The sequence below is a fragment of the Nomascus leucogenys genome, chromosome 2 (genome assembly GCF_006542625.1).
Source record: "Nomascus leucogenys isolate Asia chromosome 2, Asia_NLE_v1, whole genome shotgun sequence".
Classification (NCBI taxonomy): Eukaryota; Metazoa; Chordata; class Mammalia; order Primates; family Hylobatidae; genus Nomascus; species Nomascus leucogenys.
In genome coordinates, this window is record NC_044382.1 from 1,671,005 (window position 1) to 1,694,900 (window position 23,896).

Genomic DNA, 23,896 nt, shown 5'->3' on the forward strand with positions numbered 1-23,896 from the left:
CGAGTAGCTGGGATTACAGGTGTGCACCACCACACCTGGCTAACTTTTATATTTTTAGTAGAGACAATTAAAAGGTCAGCAGGAAAAGGTTTCACCGTATTGGCTAGGCTAATCTTGATCTCCTGACCTTGGCCACCCCAAGTGCTGGGATTACAAGCATGAGCCACTGCGCCCAGCCGAGAGATCCCTTTTTACTGTGATCTACAATTTACTGGAGGGACAAACTGCTTCCTTGGAGCTGATGAGACGCATGGCGCTTTAAGCAGATCATCGCCACTCTCAAGCCCACTGCAGTAACTACAGGAGATGGCTGTGAGATCAGCAGAGCAGTACAGTATGTGCTACAGTTAATTGTATGCAGTTGTAAGTTTTTTGTCAAACAATTTTAATCCAGTTAATGGTAAGCAAAGTGCAATGCCATGAAAAGCCATGTATTTTGCATGTTTAAACTGTTTTTCATTGTCTTTGCTTGTCAGGTTTTGAAGGTGGGACCCGCTCCTGTCTTCTTTCTAGTGGTAGAAAATGGCACATGTTGTTCTGGGGTGCCACTCACGCTGAATTTATGGTTTGTCCAAAGAATCTGCGAGCAGGAGGTGGTTTTGTTGTTGGAGGATCATGAGTCTGAGTGAAGCAGGATGCTATTTGGGAGGCAGCATGCTTCCAGCCACATCCCAGAATGTTTTTGTCATTCATTTCAGTATATGTGACCCATCAGTGGTAGCCAAAAATTGCTTGTTGTCTTCATAGTATTTGTTTCCATATTTTTCCTCCCCGACTCATGTGCCAACCCTCCCATCATTTGCCCTGAAAAAAATTCGTAACTAGCCATGGAGGCAGCTGTAGCTGCTGACCTGCTGCAGGCTGGGCTTCAGGACCTGCAGTCATTCGGCCTCGTCCTTCAGGCTGAGGCTATATTTATACTGCACCTTTACATTTCTCTTAACTACGAATGTGCCACGTAGTGTTTGCATGTGTAAGTTTTGACCAAAAAAACTTTTTTTAATTTTCTTTTTTGAGACGGAGTCTTGCTCTGTCCCCCAGATTGGAGTGCAGTGACACGATCTCGGCTCACTGCCTCCCAGGTTCAAGTGATTCTTCTGCCTCAGCCTCCCAAATAGCTGGGATTACAGGTGCCCACCACCACGCCCAGCTAGTTTTCATATTTTTAGTAGAAACAGGGTTTCACCAGGTTGGCCAGGCTGGTCTCAAACTCCTGACCTCAGGTGATCCACCCACCTCGGCCTCCCAAAGTGCTGGGCTTACAGGCATAAGCCACTGCGCCCGGTAAAAAAATTTTTTTTGGAGACAGGATCTTGCTATGTTGCCCAGGCAGGAGTACAGTGGTGTGACCTTGGTTCACTGCAGCCTCAAACTCCTGGGCTCAAGCAATTCTCCTATCTCAGCCTCCCAAGTAGCTAGGACTACAGGCATGTGCCACCATATCCAGCTAATTGTAGAGACGAAGGTCTCACTGTTTCCCAGGCTGGTCTGAAACTCCTGGCTTCAAGTGATTCTCCCACCTCAGCCTCGCAAAGTGTTAAGATTACACGTGTGAGCCACTGCACCTAGCTAACTTCTAACTTTCTGTAATAGATTTGTGTATATTTTATGGTAGTAAATGATAAAATAGACTAGTACCTACATATATTTTATGGGTCCATGACATACCTAGCTTTTTCTTAATTTGTTCAATATCTCTAAGGCAACACGGTTCAGTTGTGAGTTTTTTCAAATTGTCACAAATTTCAAAAAAAATTTCCAATATATTTATTGAAAAAACCCACGTGTAAGTGGCCCCAGGCAGTTGAGACCTTGTGTTGTTCAGGGGTCAGCTGCATTTCCCCTCTGCCACACCCGCTTCTCTGGGCGTTCGGACCCTTCTTGCAGAGCCGCCACGGTTGCCTGAGTTGCTATTCTCTTCCTTGTGGGCCATGGCTTCCTGGGAAGCTTCAGAGAGCCAAGCTGGCAGCCTACAGGCACTGCTTCCTGGGGGCTGTGCCAGGGTGCTGAGTCCTAGGTCACAGCAGAGCCACCCTCTTGCCTGGCTGCCAAGGAGGCCTCTGATGGATCTCACATTGTGCCTTTTCTAGTGATTAATCAGGGTCAGCTTTTCATTACCTTTCTCCGAGGCATCACCTATAACCCCAGCAACATCTCCCTCAAGGTCACAGTCACTCCTCCACTTACACTTCCCAAAGGCCTAGGGTACTCTATTCCCTTCCTCAGTGTCCTGCCCTGGTGTCACCACGGCGAACGTTTAACAGTTCCTCTTTACAGCTGTCCCACTTGCCATGGGTGATGGGGTCATCATGGCCAGCGGCCAGCAGCCAGCAGCGAGCCAGCTTACAGTCGGCTTCCTGGGACCACTCCCCGCACCAACTCTCTCGAGCCAGGTGCCCCAAAGGCAGATTTCAAAGGGCATCAGCACCACTCATAAGGGAGCAAGCGCTGCTGGAGTGGGCAGGCGAGAGGTGGAACTGAGATGCAGATGCAGCAGAGGCCTCAGCCGACAGCACTGGTGCAGTGGAGCCAGGATGGCTCTTTGGAGATGTCCCAAATTGAGGCAAGGGCGTTGGGGTCTCCATACTCCCATATTGACAAGTCTCCAGACATGGGCTGCCCCTTGAAGAGGGCATAACCTTGGGCAGCTCCCTTCCACTGAACACAATTCCCAGGAAGAGTCAGCTGTGAGCTGGCGGCAGCTCCGAACAACGAGTGTCCAACACTCCTGGAAATGGGTCTCAGTCCTGACAGGCATCTGGGCTGTATCACAGCCTCTGTGACTGTCCGCTCAGTCTGGTCCAATCTCCCCGCTTTGGGACAGCCACAAAGAGGTCCCATACATGGTCAGCAGTGGCACACTTAGCAGGGTGAGGCTTAGACTCGCCCTGTTCTCCTGCTCTAGTGTTCTTACAATGCCATAGGTCTACTAAGAAGTGGACCCAGGGGAGGGGAATCCAGGATCAATTGGATAGAGTAGGTTAAATGCAAGGAATGACAGACAGCTGCAAAGTTTAAGGAACATGCCTGTTACTGCACAAGCAAGAATCAAAAAGAAGCCACAGATTTATCTTTTTATGTTTTAAGGGACAGGGTTGGCTGGGTGTGGTGGCTCACGCCTGTAATCCTAACACTGGGAGGCTGAGGCAGGAGGCTCGCGTGAGCCCAGGAGTTTCAGACCAGCCCGGGCAACATACTAAGACCCTGTCTCTACAAAAAATTTTTTTAAAAATTAGCTTGGTATGGTGGTACACGCCTGTAGCCCCAGCTACTCGGGAGGCTGAGGTGGGAGGAGTGCTTGAGCCCAGGAGGTGCAGGCTGCAGTGAGCTATGATCATGCTACTGCATTCCAGCCTGAGCAATTCATAGACCATCTCAAAAAAAAAAAAAAAAAAAAAAAAGACAGTCTTGCTATGTTGCCTAGGCTGGAGTGCAGTGGCTATTCACAGGTAAAATCATAGCTCATTGCAGCCCCAAACTCCTGGCCTCAAGCAACTGTCTCTCTTCAGTCTCCTGCGTAGCTGAGACTACAAGCAAATGCCACCATGCCCAGCGAGATTTGATTTTTTTCATTTTCAGGCAGTGTCTCACTCTGTCACCCAGGCTGGAACGTAGTGGTACCATCATGGCTCACTGCCGCCTCGCCCTCCCAGTCTCAAGCAAGCCTCCCATCTCAGCCTCCCTAGTAGCTGGGACTACAGGCGTGTGTCACCACGCTCGGCTAATTTTTTGTAGAGATGGAGTCTCACCATGTTGCCCAGGCTGGTCTCAAACTACTGGACTCAAGCAATACTCCTGCTTTGGCCTTCCAAAGTGCTGGGATTATAGGCATGAGCCACCGCACCCTGCCAAGATTTAAATTCTTTATTACTTGGGGACTAGGACCTCCTTAGGCCTCTAGCTCTAGATAGGTCGGATGGCAGTATCTATAGCTCTTGAAGATTCTGCATGTGGTTGGACTCTGTCTTGCGTTATATAAAATAATCTGTTATTACAAGTATAGAACCAGCCTAAAACTTTAAAATTCATGAGAAATAATATCAGTAGTAATAAATCCAGAAGTAGTGAGCAAGCAGTTGTCTCTGCTACATAAAATGTAGTTAGATCTTAATAAGGATACAAAATTCCAGTTTTTCGTCCTCAGTCTTGAAAAGTTCTGCTTTCCAGGCGCAAAGAAAAGTGGAGGCCTCCGCATTGATCCCACATAGCAATCTAATGCGGCCTGCTGCTTCTCACCACAGCCCATGCGGTCAGGGCTTGCTTAAGGTCGCCTGCAGTGTGGAAATCCTCAGAGTAAGTCCGTTCTGCAGCCCTGCCTCCAGCAGACAGCTGCTGCATTTGTTTGTTTTTGCAGCACATGGCATCTAGTTCTTCCCAATGTACGTTACCCCTCCCAGAAGACTGACAGGGTGGTGGATCCCTGAATTCTGCCCTTGTGGCGCTGGTTTCTGCTCTGGAGTTATCTTTCCCAATGTCCATGAAATGGTTTTCATGCACTAGCTAAACTCTGCAGCTCAGCTTACTGTAACCGTGCGAAGAGCAAATTATCCATGAAGCATAAGTAAAGCCAATCTGAAGAGTGGCCAGGACATTAACTGCTTGAAGGCAAAAGGGGAAGAAAGGTCCAGTCAAGAACACTTGTCACCACTCACCATTCCCTGTGCTGGACAGGGCAGGGCCTGGAACACTGAAGTTCAGCCACTAGCTCTTTTTTTTTTTTTTTTTTTTTTGAGACGGAGTCTCACTCCGTCGCCCAGGCTGGAGTGCAGTGGCGCAATCTCGGCTCACTGCAAGCTCCGCCTCCCGGGTTCACACCATTCTCCTGCCTCAGCCTCTCCGAGTAGCTGGGACTACAGGTGCCCGCCACCACGCCCGGCTAATTTTTTGTATTTTTAGTAGAGATGGGGTTTCACCGTGGTCTCGATCTCCTGACCTCATGATCCGCCCGCCTCGGCCTCCCAAAGTGCTGGGATTACAAGCATGAGCCACTGCGCTCGGCCTCAGCCACTAGCTTTGGACCAAGTTCACAGGTAGCTAACATCTTGCATCTTTCAACAGCTTTAGAGCCACATTGCCGGCTCCAGGCATCAGCTGGCTGGCCTGCAGGGAGCATTACTGATAATGCCACCAACCATGGTGTGCCATCCAACTCCAGGGGCAAGCAAGAGACCCTGGAGCTTGTCCTTGACTTACCTTGGGCATCTTCTGGGGCTGGACTGGGGAGGCAGGCAAGCCTTGCCCAGGCTGGCAGAGGTTTCAGAACAGCGCAGGCCCGCACTGCAGGCTCGTTGCAGCTCACAGGCACCTGGAGGATGGCAAGAGCCACCATCCTACTAAATGCAGTGGCATATTGCTTGCTTTTAAATTTGTGGGTTTTTGTTGTTATTTTTTTGAGTTTAGCTTTGTCGCCCAGGCTGGAATGCAGTGGCACGATCCTGGCACTAAAATCTCTGCCTCTTAGGTTCAAGCCGTTCTCCTGCCTCAGTCTCCCAAGTAGCTGGGATTACTGGCGCGTGCCACCACGCCCAGCTAATTTTTGTATTTTTAGTAGAGACAGGGTTTTGCCATGTTGGCCAGGCTGGTCTCGAACTCTTGATCTCAGGTGATCTGTCTGCCCGGGCCTCCCAAAGTGCTGGGATTACAAGCGTGAGCCACTGTGCCCGGCCTGCTTTTAAATTTAACATGTGCAGGCATCTGTTAACTTGCTCCTCAGCACTCCTCCCTCTTCCTGTTAACAGCACTTTTTTTTGAGACAGGGTTTCTGCTGCCCGGGCTGCAGTGCAGTGGCATGATCTTGGCTCACTGCAGCCTCAACCTCCTGGGTTGAAGTGATCCTCCCACCTCATCCTCCTGAGTAGCTGGGACCACAGGTGGGTGCTACCATATGCCTAATTTTTTTTTTTTTTACAGAAACAGGGTCTCTCTATGTTGCCCAGGCTGGTCTCAGTGACCCTCCCACCTTGGCCTCCCAAAGTGCTGTGATTAGGCCTATGTTGTGTGTCACTTTCTTAAGAGACCTACGTTGCTACCACGTCTACAGTAGTCTGTGGCCCACCCCAGCCTCTGCAGCCCCACTGCCCTCTCTCGTTACCTGGCTTTAGTTTCTCCCGAACACTTACCTGACCTGTGTGAGAACTCCTTCCCATGAGACTGTGAGCTCTGCAGTGCAGGGACCTTGCCTTCCTGTACTGCCGCAATTCCTGCCATATTCCCTGCCTCTAGGGCAATGCCTGGCCACAGCAGGTGCTCCCTAAACATTTGCCGAGTGAACTGTCCCTTACCGAGTCCTCCTCCATCACCCCCAAGCCTGGCTGGTGACCTGGAGAGACTCGGGGTAGTGGCAGGCTGCAGGGATCTGGAACTGCCTGGGCCTTGCCACTACTGAGGCCTGGCCATCCGACGTCTCCTTTGATTCTGAAAGTTACTGGGAACCTTAAAAATGGGCTCTAGGGAAATAATTTATAGGATTCTATTAGCCAGATTTCTTTTCTATTGGCTTGCAAGTTAAGAGCCCCAACAAAACCATTATTCCAAATGACTATGTCCAAATCCTTCATAAATATTTCAAATGGCTGCATCCTATCTCATGGAGTGGAAGCACCAGTTTGCTTAACCAATCCCCTAGGGCAGCAGTTTAGCATCTAATTTTCTGCGACTGTAAACAGCCATACTAAGACCACCACTGTGCTGTACCTTTTTCTATACCCAGAATCATTTTCGAGGATCGCTTCTCAGAATTGCAACTGCCTAGGCAGACACAGCACGAACATTTTACGAAGCTTGATAACTTCTACAAAATTTCTTCCCACAAAAAATCATACAGCAGCCAGCCTCCCATACTGCAGCCAGCACTGGGCGCCGCTCAGCGCTGTGCATCTCCCAGGCAGAGCCACTCACTTCTGTTCTCGTTTGTGTTTTTGGATCACTGCACATAACGTGCATTCTTAGCCAAGAATTCACAGGGAGTCTCCGCAGTTTTCCTCCTTCACTGTGCCTTCTATGGCAAGGCCACAAACACTGTTTCCTGTGTGTCACAGATGTCTTCCCCTTTTTATTAGCATAATCTAGCTTTTTGAGTCTATCGTGGCATGTTTCCTCGCTGTGGTCCCCTGAAGGCCGTTCTTCTCTGCCCTTTGAGGAACTCCGGCCTCTCCCAGGCTGCCCTGCCCCCTGCTCCCAGCAAAGCAAAGCAGGGAGAGTTCTGAGGTGAGAGGCCCCATTCACCCTTTCAGTCCAGGCTCCATCATCTGGTCCCCTTTCACAGTGTGACATGCCAGAGCACATCATTCTTACAATTAAAAAAAGAGAAAACCAAGCTCTATGCTGAAAAGAAACTAAATAGGACATGGAGCAGACAGACTTCAGGGGCAAACCTAAGAGTTCTACATGAAGCACGAGAAGCACCCAGCAGCTACGACAGCACAGTTGTCCGGCCCAGCTCCCTCCATCAGCTGCATGGATGCCTGTGAGTCCCGGAGACAGGCTGCTTTCTCAGGGTGATGCTAGCTCTAATTTAGTATCTATCAGCAGATAACAGAAGCTCCTCTGAGGCTTCAACCAAACCAGCTCCCACTCAACAATGTACAATAAGAAAGCAGCTAAATCTATGACTCAACGAGCATTTCTTTAAAGAAAATAAAAATAAAAAAAAAACAAGAAAAGCAAGCAGCTAAATTACAGAAGAAAACCAATCCCCAAACTTCTGCCAGCAGACCCCAGGTGACGTCAAATACAAAGGTTGTTTCCATACTAGCAAAATACTTTATTTTTATAATGATAAAACAAGGAAAGTAAAGATTTCTTTTTGGTGTATACCAGAGTTAAGGGCAGTAGAAGAATATGGGGATTAATAGGACTTTTATGCACTTTTGATGACAATAAAAAGTTAACAATACCAACCGTTTGCCATAAAACTTATCATAGCTCCCCCAAAACACACATATAAAGGATCATAGTTTTAAAATCTATAAAAGTAAAAAATATACAGTTGGAAGCTCTAGCGCTTATTCCATCTTTCATATAAAATTGTAAACATTTATTTACACAAAGCAAATGTGTATAACAAAAGTCTGAGCACCCTTTTCTTCTGAGTCGTGGCTCCTGGAAGACGGGGCTGTGCACAGAAGCAAAGTCATCTCCTCCCCTGACTCCCGAAAACCAGATTCATAAATAAAGCCATGGGCAGCTCCCTGGGGGGACCCCAAGAATCACATTTTATTGCTATGACACTGCAGCAAGTGAGGAGCCCACTGTGTTGCCGGCCCCAGGACTAAGGCAGAGTGCAGGGCCAGCAAGCCCTGGGGACAGGGGTGGGAGACGGGGCAGCAGCCAGATGGGGTCAAGAGAGGAACAAGGATCCACAACCAGCCTTCAGCCGATTTTTGGGAGAAAAGCCGCTGAGGCCACCCTCTTCCCCTTCAGACTGGGGAACTCGCTCAGAGGGTGGAATTTTCACTGGCTTTATGAGTCACCCCTTCTTTGAGAGCTAAACTGAGTACATGGGAAAGGTAGGGAAGGTGTTTTAAGGAGAAATGGCCGACATACCACCTGGGGTGGCAAATGGCTATTAGAAAAGAAGATCTGAGGGTCCAAGTACCCCCAGTGAGAAAGGCACTGCTGGTGCAAAGTAACTACCGATGTGTGTACAACCTCTCGGCCCCTCACCGCGACTCAGGCTGGTTGCAGAGTATCTTCCTTGGCTCAATTCTCACATAGGACACTCCTGAATGATCCGCTGGGAGACTCCAGGGAAATAGAAATGGGGCTGCAGTTTCTCCATAGAACACTCTGCATCTGAGCCACTTTTCAGCATTCTCTTTTCTCTCCACCATTCTGTGTAAAAGGGTCTCACCCTGTGCTTACCACTTTGCTTTCGTTAAGGGGAAGTGCTCTCTCCATCTTCGTTTTCAAAAAACGGCTCACATGTCATATTCTATTTTGTGGACCCTCAGCTTAGTCAAGTCCACTTGAATCTTTAGAAAGGATGTCTTAGTGTTATAAAGCAATCTCTTTAAAAAGTGCAAGTCGTCTGACATGGGAGTGGCAAAAGTTGTCAAACAAAGTGGAATTGCTTCCTCTGGGCCGGCCTGCGGCCTCCTTCCCCAAAACCTTTATGCTAGGGTTCCCTTAGGAATTCTAAGACTCTTGCTTTCCCCCTCCAATGGAGTAAATAATTGTTTTCCATTTGGGCTGCAGAGAGGAAGGAGAGGCAGACAGAAAGGCCACAGGTAAAGGAAAGACATCTGTGCACAACTGCACAGTGACCACGCTCCCACCATGGGCAACATACACGTTCAGAGAAACTGCAGAAGGTGGGGAGACATAATACTCCAGGACACAAGACCCCCACATCTCTACCTTCCACATGTAGCCTGGGGTCCGGCTGCCAGGACATGGGAGGAAAGGATTCCTGGGGGCCTTGGGAGGGAGGAGGAGGAGCTGCTAGGAAGACCCTAGCTGTGTCACCAGACCTACTATTCCATGCCTCCTGTCCCTTTTTGGCATACGCAGTCAACAGCCTGCACTTAGGGAAATAATTTTCCAGTGGCCTCCTTCTCCCCTGAAAGCTGACAAAGAGCAGAAACAAAAAAGGCTCTTAATCAAAAGGAAACCCTAGGTTTCCAATGCCACTTAATTGATTTAAACCATCACCTACCCTAATCTGTTTAAAAACCTTTTGTAAAAAAATTTAAAAATCTTTTCTATGCTACAAATTGCAAATAATTCTGCTATATAAAGTTTCAACAAAAACTTGTCCCCAACACTGGGGTAAGTGGAGAAATCTTGGATAAAATCACCATGATGGCACAGATTTTTATAAGCCTGATATTGTGGGGTTTCACTGTTGTTACTGTTGGTTTTTTGGTCATTTGGATAGAAAACCACCTTTAGAACCCTATCCTGCTGTCCCAACACCAGGTACTGATGCCAGCAGATGGGCTGGGGCCAGCCCGATGGACCTGAACTGCTGGCCTGAGGGGCGCAGCCACAGACCCTGCCCAGGGCCAGCCTCACCTGGAGCTTGGGCTATACCTGCCCAGCTCCCCAGGCCATGGGCTTTTGGTCCAAAGTAGTTGCTCTTTCTTTGAATCTGAGAATAAAAATATAGGATGAATGAACACTAAAATCACTACAAATCCTTCCATTACTGAGACCCTAACAGGTCGTCCAAATCACTCATCCACTCCTCGGAAGTCCTGTTCTTCAGCAGGGAGTCGATCAGATCGGTGTGTCCAGCCACACTAGAGAGCCCACTGCCACCTGGCTGCCCGCTGTAGGCAAAAGGCAGCTCCTGGCCCGCGGTCCGCACAGGGTAGGCCTGGGTGCAGTGCAGCCCTGCCCGACCGCCCATCTGTGAGGCAGGGCTCTGGCTGAAGGCCCCCAGCTCAGGCCCTGCTGGGCTCAGGCCAGGCAAGCCCTGCTGAGGGGCTGTTGGGGGTGGTGCTGGGGCAGGGGCGCTGGTCCTCTGCTGTGCACTCACTGGGGGTAGCAAGGACCCCACAGCAGCTGCTGAGCTCATGGGAGCCATGGGCCTGTTGGGCATTGCCTGGGAGAACTGCGGGCTAGACATTTTCAGGTGGGCCTGCTGCTGCATGTGGAAACTGGAGGCTGCAGTGAAGGGACTCACGTTGCTGTTCCCTGGGGTCTGGCCACTCAGGTTCGGCATTCCCTGATGCTGCCAGGAGGAATTCTGGCCTCCCATGGCTGGTGACACCCTTGGGACTGGTGGCTTTGTTAAACCAGGGTTCAGGGTCCCCTTATTGTGCTGCTGGGAGAGGCCAGAGCTTCCCAGAGAGTTCTGCCCATAGGCAGCTGAGACGGAGGTGTTCTGGCCCACGCTGGTCTGCCGTGGAATATGGGCATGTCCATTGGTGGCCTGTGGCGGGGGCTGGGCAACTATCTGGGTTATGCCAGAAGCCATGCCATAGAGGCTGCTCTGAGGCATGTTTTGGGAGCCAGGGAACTGAGCCACACCCCGGTCCTGTTGGCCTGAGTTTGTGGGGAGAGAGGAAACTGAAGCATGTCCAGGGCCCATTGGCATCAGATTCCCAGCCTGAGGGAACACTCGAGGACAGCTGGAGTTGGATGGACCCAAGGTGTTCATGCCGGGCACGGCAGCAGAGGACCCTACAAGACAGAGAAGAGTCTGGCAGTCAGGAGTCGACCACCACCGGGTCCCTCTGAGACCCGAGCCGCAGCACCAGAAGTCTCACGTTCACAGCACACTGGGAAGAGGGCCCTGGGGAACACAGGGCAGAAAGCCTCCCACAGGTGGAATGGAGGCCTGGTCTCTGAAACAATGATGGGGTTCAGAAAGGCACAGAGGAAGGACAAAGCCCCAGGGGAGAGAAAACCAGTGACCTGCTTCATCTAACTTTCAAGCACCCACCAAATTTCTACTCTGTGGGGACCCTGTGGTGGGCACCGGGGACTCTGAGGTGGACTCAACGCAAGATCCGCCTCTGGGAGGCAAAGTTAGCACATGGCATGATGGGGCGCGATGGGGCACGCCTGGCCAGCAGGCTGCAGGGTGCAGGCCGGACGCCCTGGCATCGGGGAAGGCTTGAGAGAGATGGTGATGAATCCACTAGGTTTAAAAGCACATAAGTTTAGCAATTTAACAGTTTGGGGAAAAAGAGCATTCCAGGCAAGTGTGTGCAAGGGCAGAGTCAGAAAAAGGCACCTGTGTGGGGAACTTTCAGAGGCTGGCCGTGGCCAGGGTATGGAGACAGTGGCCAGCTGGTTAGAGATAAAATGGAAGAGCTAGTTTCGGCCAGATAGGGAAGAGCTGTGGATGGCATGTGAAGAACGGGGTTGTGGCCGGGCGCGGTGGTTCACGCCTGTAATCCCAGCACTTTGGGAGACCGAGGCGGACGAATCACGAGGTCAGGAGATCAAGACCATCCTGGCCAACACAGTGAAACCCTGTCTCTACTAAAAATACGAAAATTAGCCAGGCGTGGCGGCGCATGCCCCCAGCTACTCGGGAGGCTGAGGCAGGAGAATTGCTTGAATTTGGGAGGCAGAGGCTGCAGTGAGCCGAGATCGTGCCACTGCACTCCAGCCTGGGCGAAAGAGCAAGACTCTGTCTCAAACAAACAAACAAACAAACAAACAAAGAACAGGGTTGTAAAGCCCAAGAGTGGCTGGACTGAGAGTGTGGCTGAGACCATGCTGGGGAGAGGCTGTTCAGTCACAGAGATGAGGGAGGGCAGACCATGTGGGAATGGGGGGTGGAGGCGCAGGACTGTGTGACAACATCTCACCAGACAATATACCACCTTATGGCACACCATTTATACTATGAAATGACAAGATGGCCAAAGGAGGGAGGAGTCGCAGGAAATTACCAGATCTTCACTGAGTACCCACTCTGTGGCAGGTGCTGTGCTGGAGAGACAGCAGAGGATGGAAGAGAAAGCACCCCTATGCTCAGGGAACTGCTGTCTAGGCCTCCTGGCTTAAGCAATGGACATATGGTAACACCATTAACTGAAATAGGTTTTGTGGGTAGGAGAGTCACTGTTCAGGGATTGGCCGTAACTCAATGCTTTGTTCTTCTTCCTCTCTACTAGCAACTATATAATAAAAACTGGGGCCGGGCATGGTAGCTCATGCCTGTAATCCCAGCACTTTGGGAGGCCGAGGCGGGCAGATCACAAGGTCAGGTATGCGAGATCAGCCTGCCCAACATGGTGAAACCCCGTCTCTACTAAAAATACAAAAGTCAGCCGGGCATGGTGGCGCCTGTAATCCCAGCTACTTGGGAGGCTGAAGCAGGAGAATCTCTTGAACCTAGGAGGTGGAGGTTGCAGTGAGCTGAGATCACGCCACTGCACTGCAGCCTGGGCGACAGACCAAGACTCTGTCTCAAAACAACAATAATAAAATTGGGTTGAGGATAAGAGGAGAGCTGAAACAGGCTATTTCATTCCCATCAATAATCCACAAAATGTCAGATGGGTCTGAAGGCAGAAAACATGGGTCAGACCCATGCTTTTGAAATGCCTGCAGATTTTAACCCCACGTTGACCCCAAGTAGCACACACATAAAACCGCCCCTGGTCTCCTCCAGGACACACAGCTGCAATCAGTCTCTCTGGGACCCTTTATAGCAAGGTCCCAAATAAGGAAAAACAGGTTAAAACAGGTTTCTAAGACATTCTGAGAGGAGCTAGGAAGGCGGGCAGACCAGAGCTTCCTGTGTCCATTCCCTGAAATCTCTGTGCCTTTCTGGAGGGATGGCCTATGAAGTTCCCTGGCACATCTCAGAGACAACAGCTAGACTCAAGTGTGCTTCCTGCCCTTTTCTGGCCAACTGTCCACTAGTGATGCTGCCATCTGTGATACTCAAGTGGGCAGACGGGAAGACAGAAAGAAGCCACAGGCCACGCAAGTGCATTAGGTCCTTATCTGGAAGATAGGAGAGTCGTTTTTTGAAGACACATAAAAGCAGAAGCAAAGAACTTTCTTGAGAATTACAGAAGCTATTTCCTGCTGATAAGATGTCCTCCAACTAGAAATGATTTTGCTTCAGAAAACTGTACAGCCAGGGACCCCGCAAAGGTAGTTCTAGTGGTTTGCCTCTGTGCCCTCTTCTCCTGATGCCGTAGAGTAACTAGAAAACCAGGACCCTTAGGCAAACTGAGGTGTGTATGATGACAATGCATGCAGCTTGATGAAGTCAAGGCATAGAGCTGGGCAGACAGCAGGGATTCAACCAGCACCAGGCAGCGGCCTCCCCTGTCCCTGCTCCTCATGCAGACACCCCCTACCTGTGAACTGTCCAACCTGTTGTGGAAAGCTGCCTTGTGTCGCGTCTTGGTACTGGGGTGGTGGGCGGGTCAGATGGCGCTGAAACTGTTGCTTCTCCTAGAAAATGCCAAGAACAACAAAACAAAACCAACATATAACAAAATCCAAAACAAATGGAGTGAGGGAGGTCAGAAGAAAGTAACTTATCCAAGTTTGTTACTCACAAATGGGCTCCTGTGGAAATAGTGCTGATTTCATTTTGGGGTTTTTAAATAGTATGAAACGGATCTAGGGAGCAATGACTTTTTGAAAAGGTAGGTATATCTGTTTTTAAAAAATGGAGAGCTGGTTAGGAAAATGCAAATCACAGCTACAATGAGATCCCACTAGGATGGCCAGAATCAAAGTCAGATGATAACAAGTGGTTGGTGAGGATGTAGAGGAATCAGCACCCTCATATACCACTGGTGGGAATGTAAAATGAGACAGCCTGTAAAACAGTCTGACAGTTCCTCCAAAGGTTAAACATAAAAATTACCATGTGATGAAGCAATTCCACTCCCAGGTATCTACCCAAGAAAAACGAAAACAGATGTCTATATGAAAACTTGTACATGAATGTTCACAACAACAATACTCATTAACAGCCCAAACAAGAAACCTAAATGTTCACGAACAGATGAATGAACAAAATTTAACATGTCCATATAATGGAATATTATTATCAAGAGGAATCAATTGCTGTTACATAGTACATGATTGAAAATGACATAACATAAATATAAAATGTCCAGAACAGACAAAATTTTTTTTTTTTTTTGAGATGGAGTCTCGCTCTGTTGCCCAGGCTGGAGTGCAGTGGCGTGATCTCGGCTCACTGCAAGCTCCCCTCCCGGGTTCACGCCATTCTCCTGCCTCAGCCACCCGAGTAGCTGGGACTACAGGCGCCCGCCACCACGCCCAGCTAATTTTTTTGTATTTTTAGTAGAGATGGGGTTTCACCGTGTTAGCCAGGATGGTCTTGATCTCCTGACCTTGTGATCCGCCCGCCTCGGCCTCCCAAAGTGCTGGGATTACAGGCGTGAACCACCACGCCCGGCCCAGAGCAGACAATTATAGAGAAAGAAAGTAGATCAGGAGCTGGAGAGGCTGGATGGATGGGAGAATGGCTGCTCATGGGTATGGGATTTGTTTTAGGGTAATGAAAATGTCTAAAATGGATTGTGGTAATGGTTGCACAACTGTGATATACTAAAAATGACTAAATTGTTCACTGATGTGGGTGAAGTACATGCTATGTGAATTACATCACAATAAAGCTGCTTTTTTTAAAGGCAGAACTGAGGCAGTGATTGTCCTCAAGGAACTTCACTGTCTGGAGCCAGTCCTTATGTCTTAAAGATGTAATTTAAGGCCAGGCGTGGTGGCTCACGCCTGTAATCTCAGCACTTTGGGAGGCCGAGATGGGTGGATCACTTGAGGTTAGGAGTTCAAGACCAGCCTGGCCAACATGGTGAAACCCCATCTCTACTAAAAACACAAAAATTAGCCAGGCATGGTGGTTCTCGCCTGTAGTCCCAGCTACTCGGGAGGCTGAGGCAGGAGAACTGCATGAACCTATGAGGTGGAGGCTGCAGTGAGCCAAGATCGCACCACTGCAGTGCAGCCTGGGTGACAGAGCAAGACTCTGTCTCAACAACAAAAAAAAGAACTCTCACTTGTAACCCTTAGTGCCTGCGCACTATACTTGGTAACCAAGCGAGTGAACTGTGTTTCCCCTCAGGGATGACTTCACTTCCCTCTTCACATTCTGGCTTATAACAGGCTCTGTAGTGGCAGCAAAGCTGACCCCATAGTGGACTGACAGACACGTGAGCTCAGTGGCTTGGAAGCTGCTGACCAGAAACATGGGAAAATGTCCCTTCCACAAACAGTTTTAGCCCCTGAGTCTGCCTTGAGTACTCTCCACTAAGTGACATGAAGCAGCTTCTGACATAGACTGCCCCTGTCTGAGAAATGCCACATTCCTGGAAAGATGTTTTTAAAAGGCAAAGCACTCTAACAACAGGCATGCAAGTCAGTGCAAATTCCACACACACAAGCGGAAGGTGTGAGTGCAGCAGTGACTCAGGGTGCAGGCAAAGGTGGGAAGCAGTGGTTTCCTTCCACCTTTCTTTTTACCTGTTCTGCGAGAAGGTGCTGTTGCCTCTGAAGGAACTGCTGTTGCTGTAAATGCTTTTGCTGCTGCTCCCTTTGTTTCTGTTGGTCCAAAAGCAACTGATGCTGCTTCATTACAGCGGCCTGTTGCTGGCTGCTGAGATAGGGGGAGCTGTTGTGGGAGCTGGCCACGGACACGGCAGGAGGCTGGGTCCCAACACTGGCAGCCTGGGCTGGCACAGGGACACTGGAAGGGTTCTGCTCCTGTCAACACAGATAGGAGACTGTGAAGTCTCTAAGCTCTGATCAGACCAAATAAGCTCCATTCAGTGAATTCAAGGTTCACTCTCTTGAAGCCAAGTCTCTGCTTCCCTTCTGACCTCCAATCCCACAGGGCTGGAGCACAGACCAAAAGTGACGACATCTGAGCATACAGGCGCCTAGCAACAAACAATTACTCCACACGTGTTAGTTTTGCTCCCAGTGATTCACCAGTGACAAAGGTATGGTTTTACATTAAGCAGATGTAAGCTTTCATATTTGCGCACGATAGTTCCAGTAAGCAATCAAGGCTTAGGAATGCTCACTTATCAGGACATGTGAGTGCAGAGGGGGCCAATAGGGGAAGAATACTTTTTTTTTTTTTTTTTGAGACAGAGTTTCACTGTTGTTGCCCAGGCTGGAGTGCAATGGTACGATCTCAGCTCACTGCAACCTCCGCCTCCAAAGTTCAAGCGATTCCCCTGCCTCAGCCTCCCGAGTAGCTGGGATTACAGGCATGTGCCACCACGCCTGGCTAATTTTGTATTTTTAGTAGAGATGGGGTTTCTCCATGTTGGTCAGGCTGGTCTCGAACTACTGACCTCAGGTGCTCCGCCCACCTCGGCCCTCTCAAAGTGCTGGGATTACAGGCGTGAGCCACCACGCCCAGCCTAGGGGAAGAACACTTTGAAGGGGGCTTTGGTCAATGGAGACCACTCTGTCCCATGTGCATAAACCTTGGATTTGGGGCCATCCCTGAACGACCCGAAACCGTACATCTGTACAAGCATTTTACTGGAAGAGATTGCTTAGCTTTTCTCAGATACCCATCCTCAAAAAATACTGAGAATCAATGAGAACTTTAACAGATATTCTCTGTCAATATATAGGCCAAAAAGTGAGAGTCATGTCAAAGGCCACCGCAATATTATCCTGTCATTACTGACACTTAGAAGAAAAGGGGAGAACTTAGCAGAAGATAGGCAAAAAGCAATCATTACTTAAACCAGTTTCAGCTTGTTGAGCTCCTTTCTAGTTATTCATTCTAACATTCTGTGGTATAAATTCTTCACTCTAGTCACCGGAAGCTTAAGAACTACTGAGAGTGCTTCGTAAGGTGCAGAGTGCTACGCGGATGGCAAGCACCCTCACTGTGTGCAGCTGAACCTCTCTTCAGGGGGTGCTGAACGGCGTGAGACATCTTACTGGCTGAAGTAAGTGGAATTATCAGCACTAGGAGATGCTTAAACGGCTTACAGTTTTTGGCTATTAGAAATAACCACACAATGAATATCTTGGGTATAACTTTTTCTTTTATTTTGGATTATTTCTGTAGATCAACTTCTCGGGTATATAGTGTGTCAATGCATATGAACATTTTATAGCACGTGAAAAATATGTCATGTCAAATGACTTCCCAAAAGCAGTGAGCTCATTTACACACTCTCATCAATATAGGAGTGCGTCTATTTCCTCAGGATATTACTGGCACTGGGCTTTTTAATTTGCAAAATTTTAGCATGTATTACAAATTCACGTTCACTGCAGGCTTATCTGCACTAGCAGAAAACAGGAAACAACCCGAAGGGCCATTTTCCATGTGATGCTACCAGGCTTTAGAACCATGATAAAGTAAGCACAGAGCTGAGCTGTGCTGGGAAGCAGCAAGTGCCTACAATGTTATAAGCTTACCAAAAATTAGGGAATTTTGTACATGGAGATCTGAAAGGTAGCAAAAAAAAAAAAAAAAAAAAAAAAAAAGCCAAGCCTCTAGGAAGCACGTTAAATGTAATGTTTATCTGCAAAACACGGTCACAAATTACTTAATTTAAATCCTACGGCATGAAAAAGACACTGGACTAAATGCAGGTGATTCCTCAAACCTTTGTGTAGTTAAAAATCAAGCTATGCTAGGTAACTTTACCCTATTTTTTATTAACAATCAACCGTGGTTTATTTTATAAATTTCCACTCCCAAGAGGAGCAAAGGATGACAGCAGCTATTCCCTCTTCCCACAACTACCTCGGATCCAACTAACATCCAAAGTAGCGAGTAACCTCACTGAAGTGTCTGCAGCAGAGGAACAGAAAGCAAAGGCTCATACTTACCTGGCCAGGTGGAACCAGTGATCGGAAAGGCATATTTCCTGGCTTTGGCTTCATCAGAAACAAGGAGTTCTGCTCGTGACTCAGATGGGACAGCTGCTGGGGAAGATAAGCCATCAGGGCTGGCTTGCTCTGGCCAGACCCCGGGCTGCCTTGCCCACAGTCCGCTTTGTAATGAGAAAGGGGTTTTGTATTGCCGTAGTCCAGCACAGACCCTGGGTTATTCACGGAGTTCTGATTCAAGTTACTCGGTGGCTGGTGACTCAGCAGGTTCACATGGCTGGGCTGGAGGTAGGGGCCTCCGGGCCGAGGGGAACTCTTATTCACACTAGGCATCATGAGCAGTTTGGAGTTGGTGAAGTCTTGCTTGTAGCTGGAAGGGCTGGCAGGCTTCTCCATGGGGTAAGAGACATCTAAGGAACTGTGGGAGGGCCCCGTCTGCTGCCATGTGGACATCTGGCCCGGGGCCGGTGCCGGGGTGGCCTGCTGTGGGTTCTGGAGCATCTGCTCGCGCTTCTGCTTGGCAGCGATCTGCTGGAGCTGGTGGGCAGAGGACAGCTCTGAGGCCCCTCCTGGGCCCTGACTGGGCAATACCACACTTGCAAGGGCTCTTTGTGCGTTCTGGGCCTGGGCTGATGCCGGCATCAGGTTTGGACTGGGATTGTCCGCCCCGGGCTGACCAGAGGTGTGGAATAAGGTTTGGGAGCCCCCTAGGCTGGGGGAATCTGTACTCACAGGGGCAGACGAAGGCCCCAGAAAGGTCTGCCCTGCAGACCCGGCCCTCACTTGTGGAGAGCCTAACTGTTCTTGCTCAAAGGCTGCTGGAGAGAATTCCGTCTTAATATTAATGTCCTGTGCCAAGGGGGTTTGTGTGGCAGAGCCAGAAGACTCTGGGTCCTTCTTCTCCTCAAAGTCCTCATTAAACAGGTCCTTCATGTCTTCATCGGGCACCGACCTGTTCAGCTCCTCGATGAGCTCCTTCCACTCCTGCTCGTTAAGGTTGAGGTCTGGCATGAGGTTGCTTTGCGATATGGAGCCGACAGTCCCAGTGATCATGCAAGGCAGGTCTTCGACAGGCTCCTGCTTCAGTTCTTTATTCAGGCTCAGAGGAAATGACTCACTGGGGTTACTGCCTCCATTCAAGTGGAGGCTGGAGTCAGCCAGACGCTTTTTGTTGAGAGAGTCTAGCCCCAGAGAGTGCTTCCCACTGGACTGCAGGGCGTCGGCTCCAGAAGGCTTGTCAGACTGACCAAGTGGGGAGGCTGGAGGCAGTCCATTGGAAGAGATGGCAACTCCCAGAGGGGCCTCCCGGCGAGTCTTCTTATGCCCAGGAAAGAGGTCCCCGTAGCCATTCTGTTGATCACCATTCTGAGGGGAAGTGGCTCTGTCAAGATTCCTCTTAACTGTATCATGAAGATGCTGAAAAACATTGAAAAGAATGACTTAAGATACATATGAATTTGCTCTGCTATGACAGTAACAAGCCAAGGGCTGATGTCCCTGCAACGCTTGCCAGTGGGTTCTGCTTGCGTAGTTTACACTCCCATTTCTGGGGACACACCTCCATTTTCCCTGACGGTCCTGTACCTGGCCAGTCAGAACTGACGTCTAGCTAAAGTGCTTCTGCAGTCCTCTTTCTGCAGGAGACAGGCATGAGGCTGCCCACAGCCATCTCATCTGGAGGTATGCCCAAGAATGGAGCCAACGAAAAAAGGCCAGAGAGTACACACACACACACACACACACACACACACACACACATTATTTTTTTTGAGATGGAGCCTTGCTCTGCCGCCAGGCTGGGTGGAGTGTGGTGGCACAATCTCAGCTCACTGCAACCTCCATGTCCTGGGTTCAATCAATTCTCATGCCTCAACCTCCCAAGTAGCTGGGATTACAGATGTGCACCACCATGCCTGGCTAACTTCTGGTATTTTTTGGTAGGGACAGGGTTTCACTATGTTGGCCAGGCTGGTCACAAACTCCTGGCCTCAAGTGATTCACCTGCCTCAGCCTCCCAAAGTGCTGGGATTACAGGCATGAGCCACTGTGCCTGGCCCCTCACTTTTCTTTTTTTGAGACAGAGTTTTGCTCGTTGCCCAGGCTGGAGTGCAATGGCGTGATCTTGGCTCACAGCAACCTCCGCCTCCCGGGTTCAAGCCATTCTCCTGCCTCAGCCTCCGGAGTAGCTGGGATTACAGGCATGCACCACCAAGCCCGGCTAATTTTGTATTTTTAGTAAAGACAGGGTTTCTCCATGTTGGTCAGACTGGTCTCGAACTCCAGACCTCAGGTGATCTGCCCACCTCAGTCTCCCAAAGTGCTGGGATTACAGGTGTGAGCCACCGCGCCCTGACAGCCTCTCACTACTTCTTATTGGGACTATTTGCTTGAACACAATCATGTCTGATGTGACACTGTGACTCTGTTCCTGTTTCCTTCTCGATGGATTCATGCCACTAAAGTTACTAAGATTCTGCCTTGTGCCAGAGACAAGTGCTGTGGGGAACATAAAGACAAACAAGACAGCTCCTCCTCTTGTGGGCTTTCAGGACATGGGACAGACACAGACATGGCTACAGACTGAGAGCAGCACACAGTAAGTACCCTGGGAGTTCAGGGGCGGCAATTTCAAGATAAGAACATGTCAGAAGGGATGGGAAGGGGACAGAAGATGGAATCTTTCTACTACTTCCTCAGCTGCATGTGCTGCAGTCAGGACTCAACTCCACTGCCCAGAGGAGGTGCCTATGCTCAGCTTCTGAACACATGCTGCTCCTTTCCTGTGTTTATTATGTTTTTGTCCTTTATCCCCCACGCCAGTACCATCCCCCCTTCCCATAAACCCTAAGCATCTATAGCATGTTATTAGAAAATGTTCCAAGTAACAGCCTTCATTACCTTTAGACAGGATTCAGAGGAGACAGGGAGCCCCCTGTGCTAGCTTCTCCGGCTGCAGAGAAAGGCCACCTGACTCTCCACACCAACCCCAGGAGCCCAGGTGAAGTGCCCTGGCCTGGGTGTCCCGCCTGGGGCAACTCCACGGGCATCAGTTCTCAACAGCAGATTACCCACTGGACACCAGGGAGGACCATTTTCTCAACCTCTAATCCCCAATTCTAATGTTCCTGTTCTTTTCCCCACATCAAGATTTGCTTATTTCTGAACAGTTAAAGCTGACTACACAGTGCTCTATAAATCCTAGCCAAGTCAGTATTTTTAAAAATCCATATATGGGTAACTAAGTCGGTCTGAAAAAAAAAAATCGCAGGAATGCCTGACAAATGGAACTGCAGGGCAGAGGTAAGCAACAATCCTAGGATTCAGAACACTGCCCCACAGCTGCAGGGCGTTTGCTTTACTTTCATGCAGGTTCTTCTGCTTTCTCCTGCCACCTAGGGGTGGAAGGGAACCATGCACATAAAACAGACCCTTTATAAAAGCCATTATTTGAAAAGTTTTCCTTGTGGAAGGCAAATTCATACCCATTTAAATGGTCAGAGGAAATAAAAAATTAGTTGCTAACATTTCCTTGATTTTCATATTTTCTACCATTTTCTTTTGTTCCACAGTGCCAGGTCTGGGCTATCTGTAAACTTGTGAGCTCAGTTTTCCATTTTCCTAGGGGGAAAAGAAAGACGGAAATCTAAAGGGTCAAGGCACCTGATGAGTCAGCTAGTTGTCTCAGATTAGAAACAGAATCTTTCTTTGCTCTAACAATTACAAAAGGTACCACTCCCTCATTCAATATCCACATGCAAACAGCTGCAGACAAGTTCCAGTGTCACAACTCAATTTTGTAATACCTATTGTTTTTAACCAAAGGAAACAGTAGGGCATTTTGTCAACTACTCACAAAATTTAACCGGAATAACGTGGGCGGGGATAGGAGTGTGTAATGTGGTGGCCCCGGCAGATTTTTAAGCCCTGAGCATTTGCAGGAGTGTCTGATATGCAGGGCAAGGATGAGTAAGCCTTGGAGCCTGAACTCCAAGAATCACAATAGAGATGGGAAAACAGCCTGAAGAGATTAAAAGTTACGTAAGAACAAACACAAAAGGTGCTATCAAGCAATACTGGACTGGCTGCCATGTATAAACACAGGAGCCTGCTCCAGCACATTCTGGTACTTCTGGGTGCTCAGCTCAAAGGTGCCTGTTGTAACTACTGAAGAGCTTCTGCAGTGTACAGGGTTCCAGGAGGACCCAGTCCTGGGAGATAATATGATCAGATGCTCGTGGTCAGCTGGAGAACCACGTGTGCTCAGCCTTCCACCAAGACACCCTGCTGACCTCACTCCCATTCTAGCCTATGCCAGCTCCGTCCCTGGGAGGCCACACTCCAGGTGCCACCTGCCATCCTCTGCTCTGGGAGAGGAGCTCCAGGATACCACCACTGCTCTGAATCAAGCTGGAGCTGGCCACACCTTTTGGACTCCTAAGCAGCATCCTGTCAGTCTCTCACCCACCATGCACTAGCCTTATAGGAAGGATAATCCTTCACCTATCTCCACTTCCTCCTTCTTCAACCACCCACCGCTACAATCCCAGAATGCTTTGTGGCCAAACTCACCAAAAAATGACAACACCTACATGCCTCCACTCTGAGCTGACAGACACAGCTGCTGAAGACACGCGTGGTTCTCTCATCAGTGCTCCTTATGCACTAGCAGCCAATGCCACTTTCTAGCCCTACTCATCAGGAAATTTGCTTTTCCTCCTGCCTCCTCTTTTTTATCTCTTCTATCATCCTCCTGTCAGCCAAACGCCACCAGTTCCCACCCCTTAGAGCTAGCACCTTGATCTATGGCAATACGGATTACATTCCTGGCCAATCTGGAAATCGATGGGATGTGGGGAAAAGGAAGGGAGGAGTTGAGAACTGCTTTCTCCAAGGCCAGCAATGATCTTCCTACTGTTACACATAGGCCATATTTTCAGTCCTTCCTCTCCCTCGTATCATCTGCCACTTAATAATTCATCTTTATTATTATTATTGAGACGGAGTTTCGCTCTTGTCGCCCAGGCTGGAGTGCAATGGTGCAATCTCAGCTCGCTGGAACCTCCGCCTCCCAGGTTCAAGTGACTCTCCTGCCTCAGTCTCCCGAGCAGCGGGGATTACAGGTGTGCACCACCACGTCCAGCTAATTTTGTATTTTTAGTAGAGATGGGGTTTCGCCATGTTGGCCAGCTGGTCTCAAACTCCTGACCTCATGTGATCCACCCGCCTCGACCTCCCAAAGTGTTGGGATTACAGGTGTGAGGCACCTCACCCGGCCCTTTATTAATTTTTTTTTTTAAGAGACAGGGTCTCACTCTGTTGCCTATGCTGGAATACAATGGGTGATCAAGGCTCATGGCAGCCTCAAACTCCTGGGCTCAAGTGATCCTCCCGCCTCAGCCTCCTGAGTAGCTGGGACCACAGGCGTGAACCACCATGCCTGGCTAATTTTTTTGCTTTTGTGGAGACTGGAGTCTCACTATGTTGTCCAGGCTAGTCTCAAACTCCTGGGCTGAAGCGACCTCCTGCCTCAGCCTCCTAAAGTGCTGGGATTACAGGTGTGAGCCACTGCACCTGGCCTCCTTCCATCTTTTTTTTTTTTTTTTTTTTTTGAGAC

General features: G+C 49.3%; 1 protein-coding gene across 1 annotated transcript in view; it reads right to left on the minus strand.

Annotated features, from left to right (window-relative positions):
* Positions 1-7,741: 7,741 nt before the first annotated feature.
* Positions 7,742-23,896, minus strand: part of MAML1 (mastermind like transcriptional coactivator 1) — a 49,261-nt gene continuing 33,106 nt past the window's right edge. The window contains exons 2-5 of the mRNA XM_003279556.4: positions 18,283-19,698; positions 15,937-16,176; positions 13,776-13,872; positions 7,742-11,127 (exon numbers count right to left, since the gene is read on the minus strand). Coding sequence (XP_003279604.1) covers positions 10,145-11,127; positions 13,776-13,872; positions 15,937-16,176; positions 18,283-19,698 — 2,736 coding nt within the window. The 3' untranslated portion in view covers positions 7,742-10,144. The remainder of the gene's footprint in view (positions 11,128-13,775; positions 13,873-15,936; positions 16,177-18,282; positions 19,699-23,896) is intronic.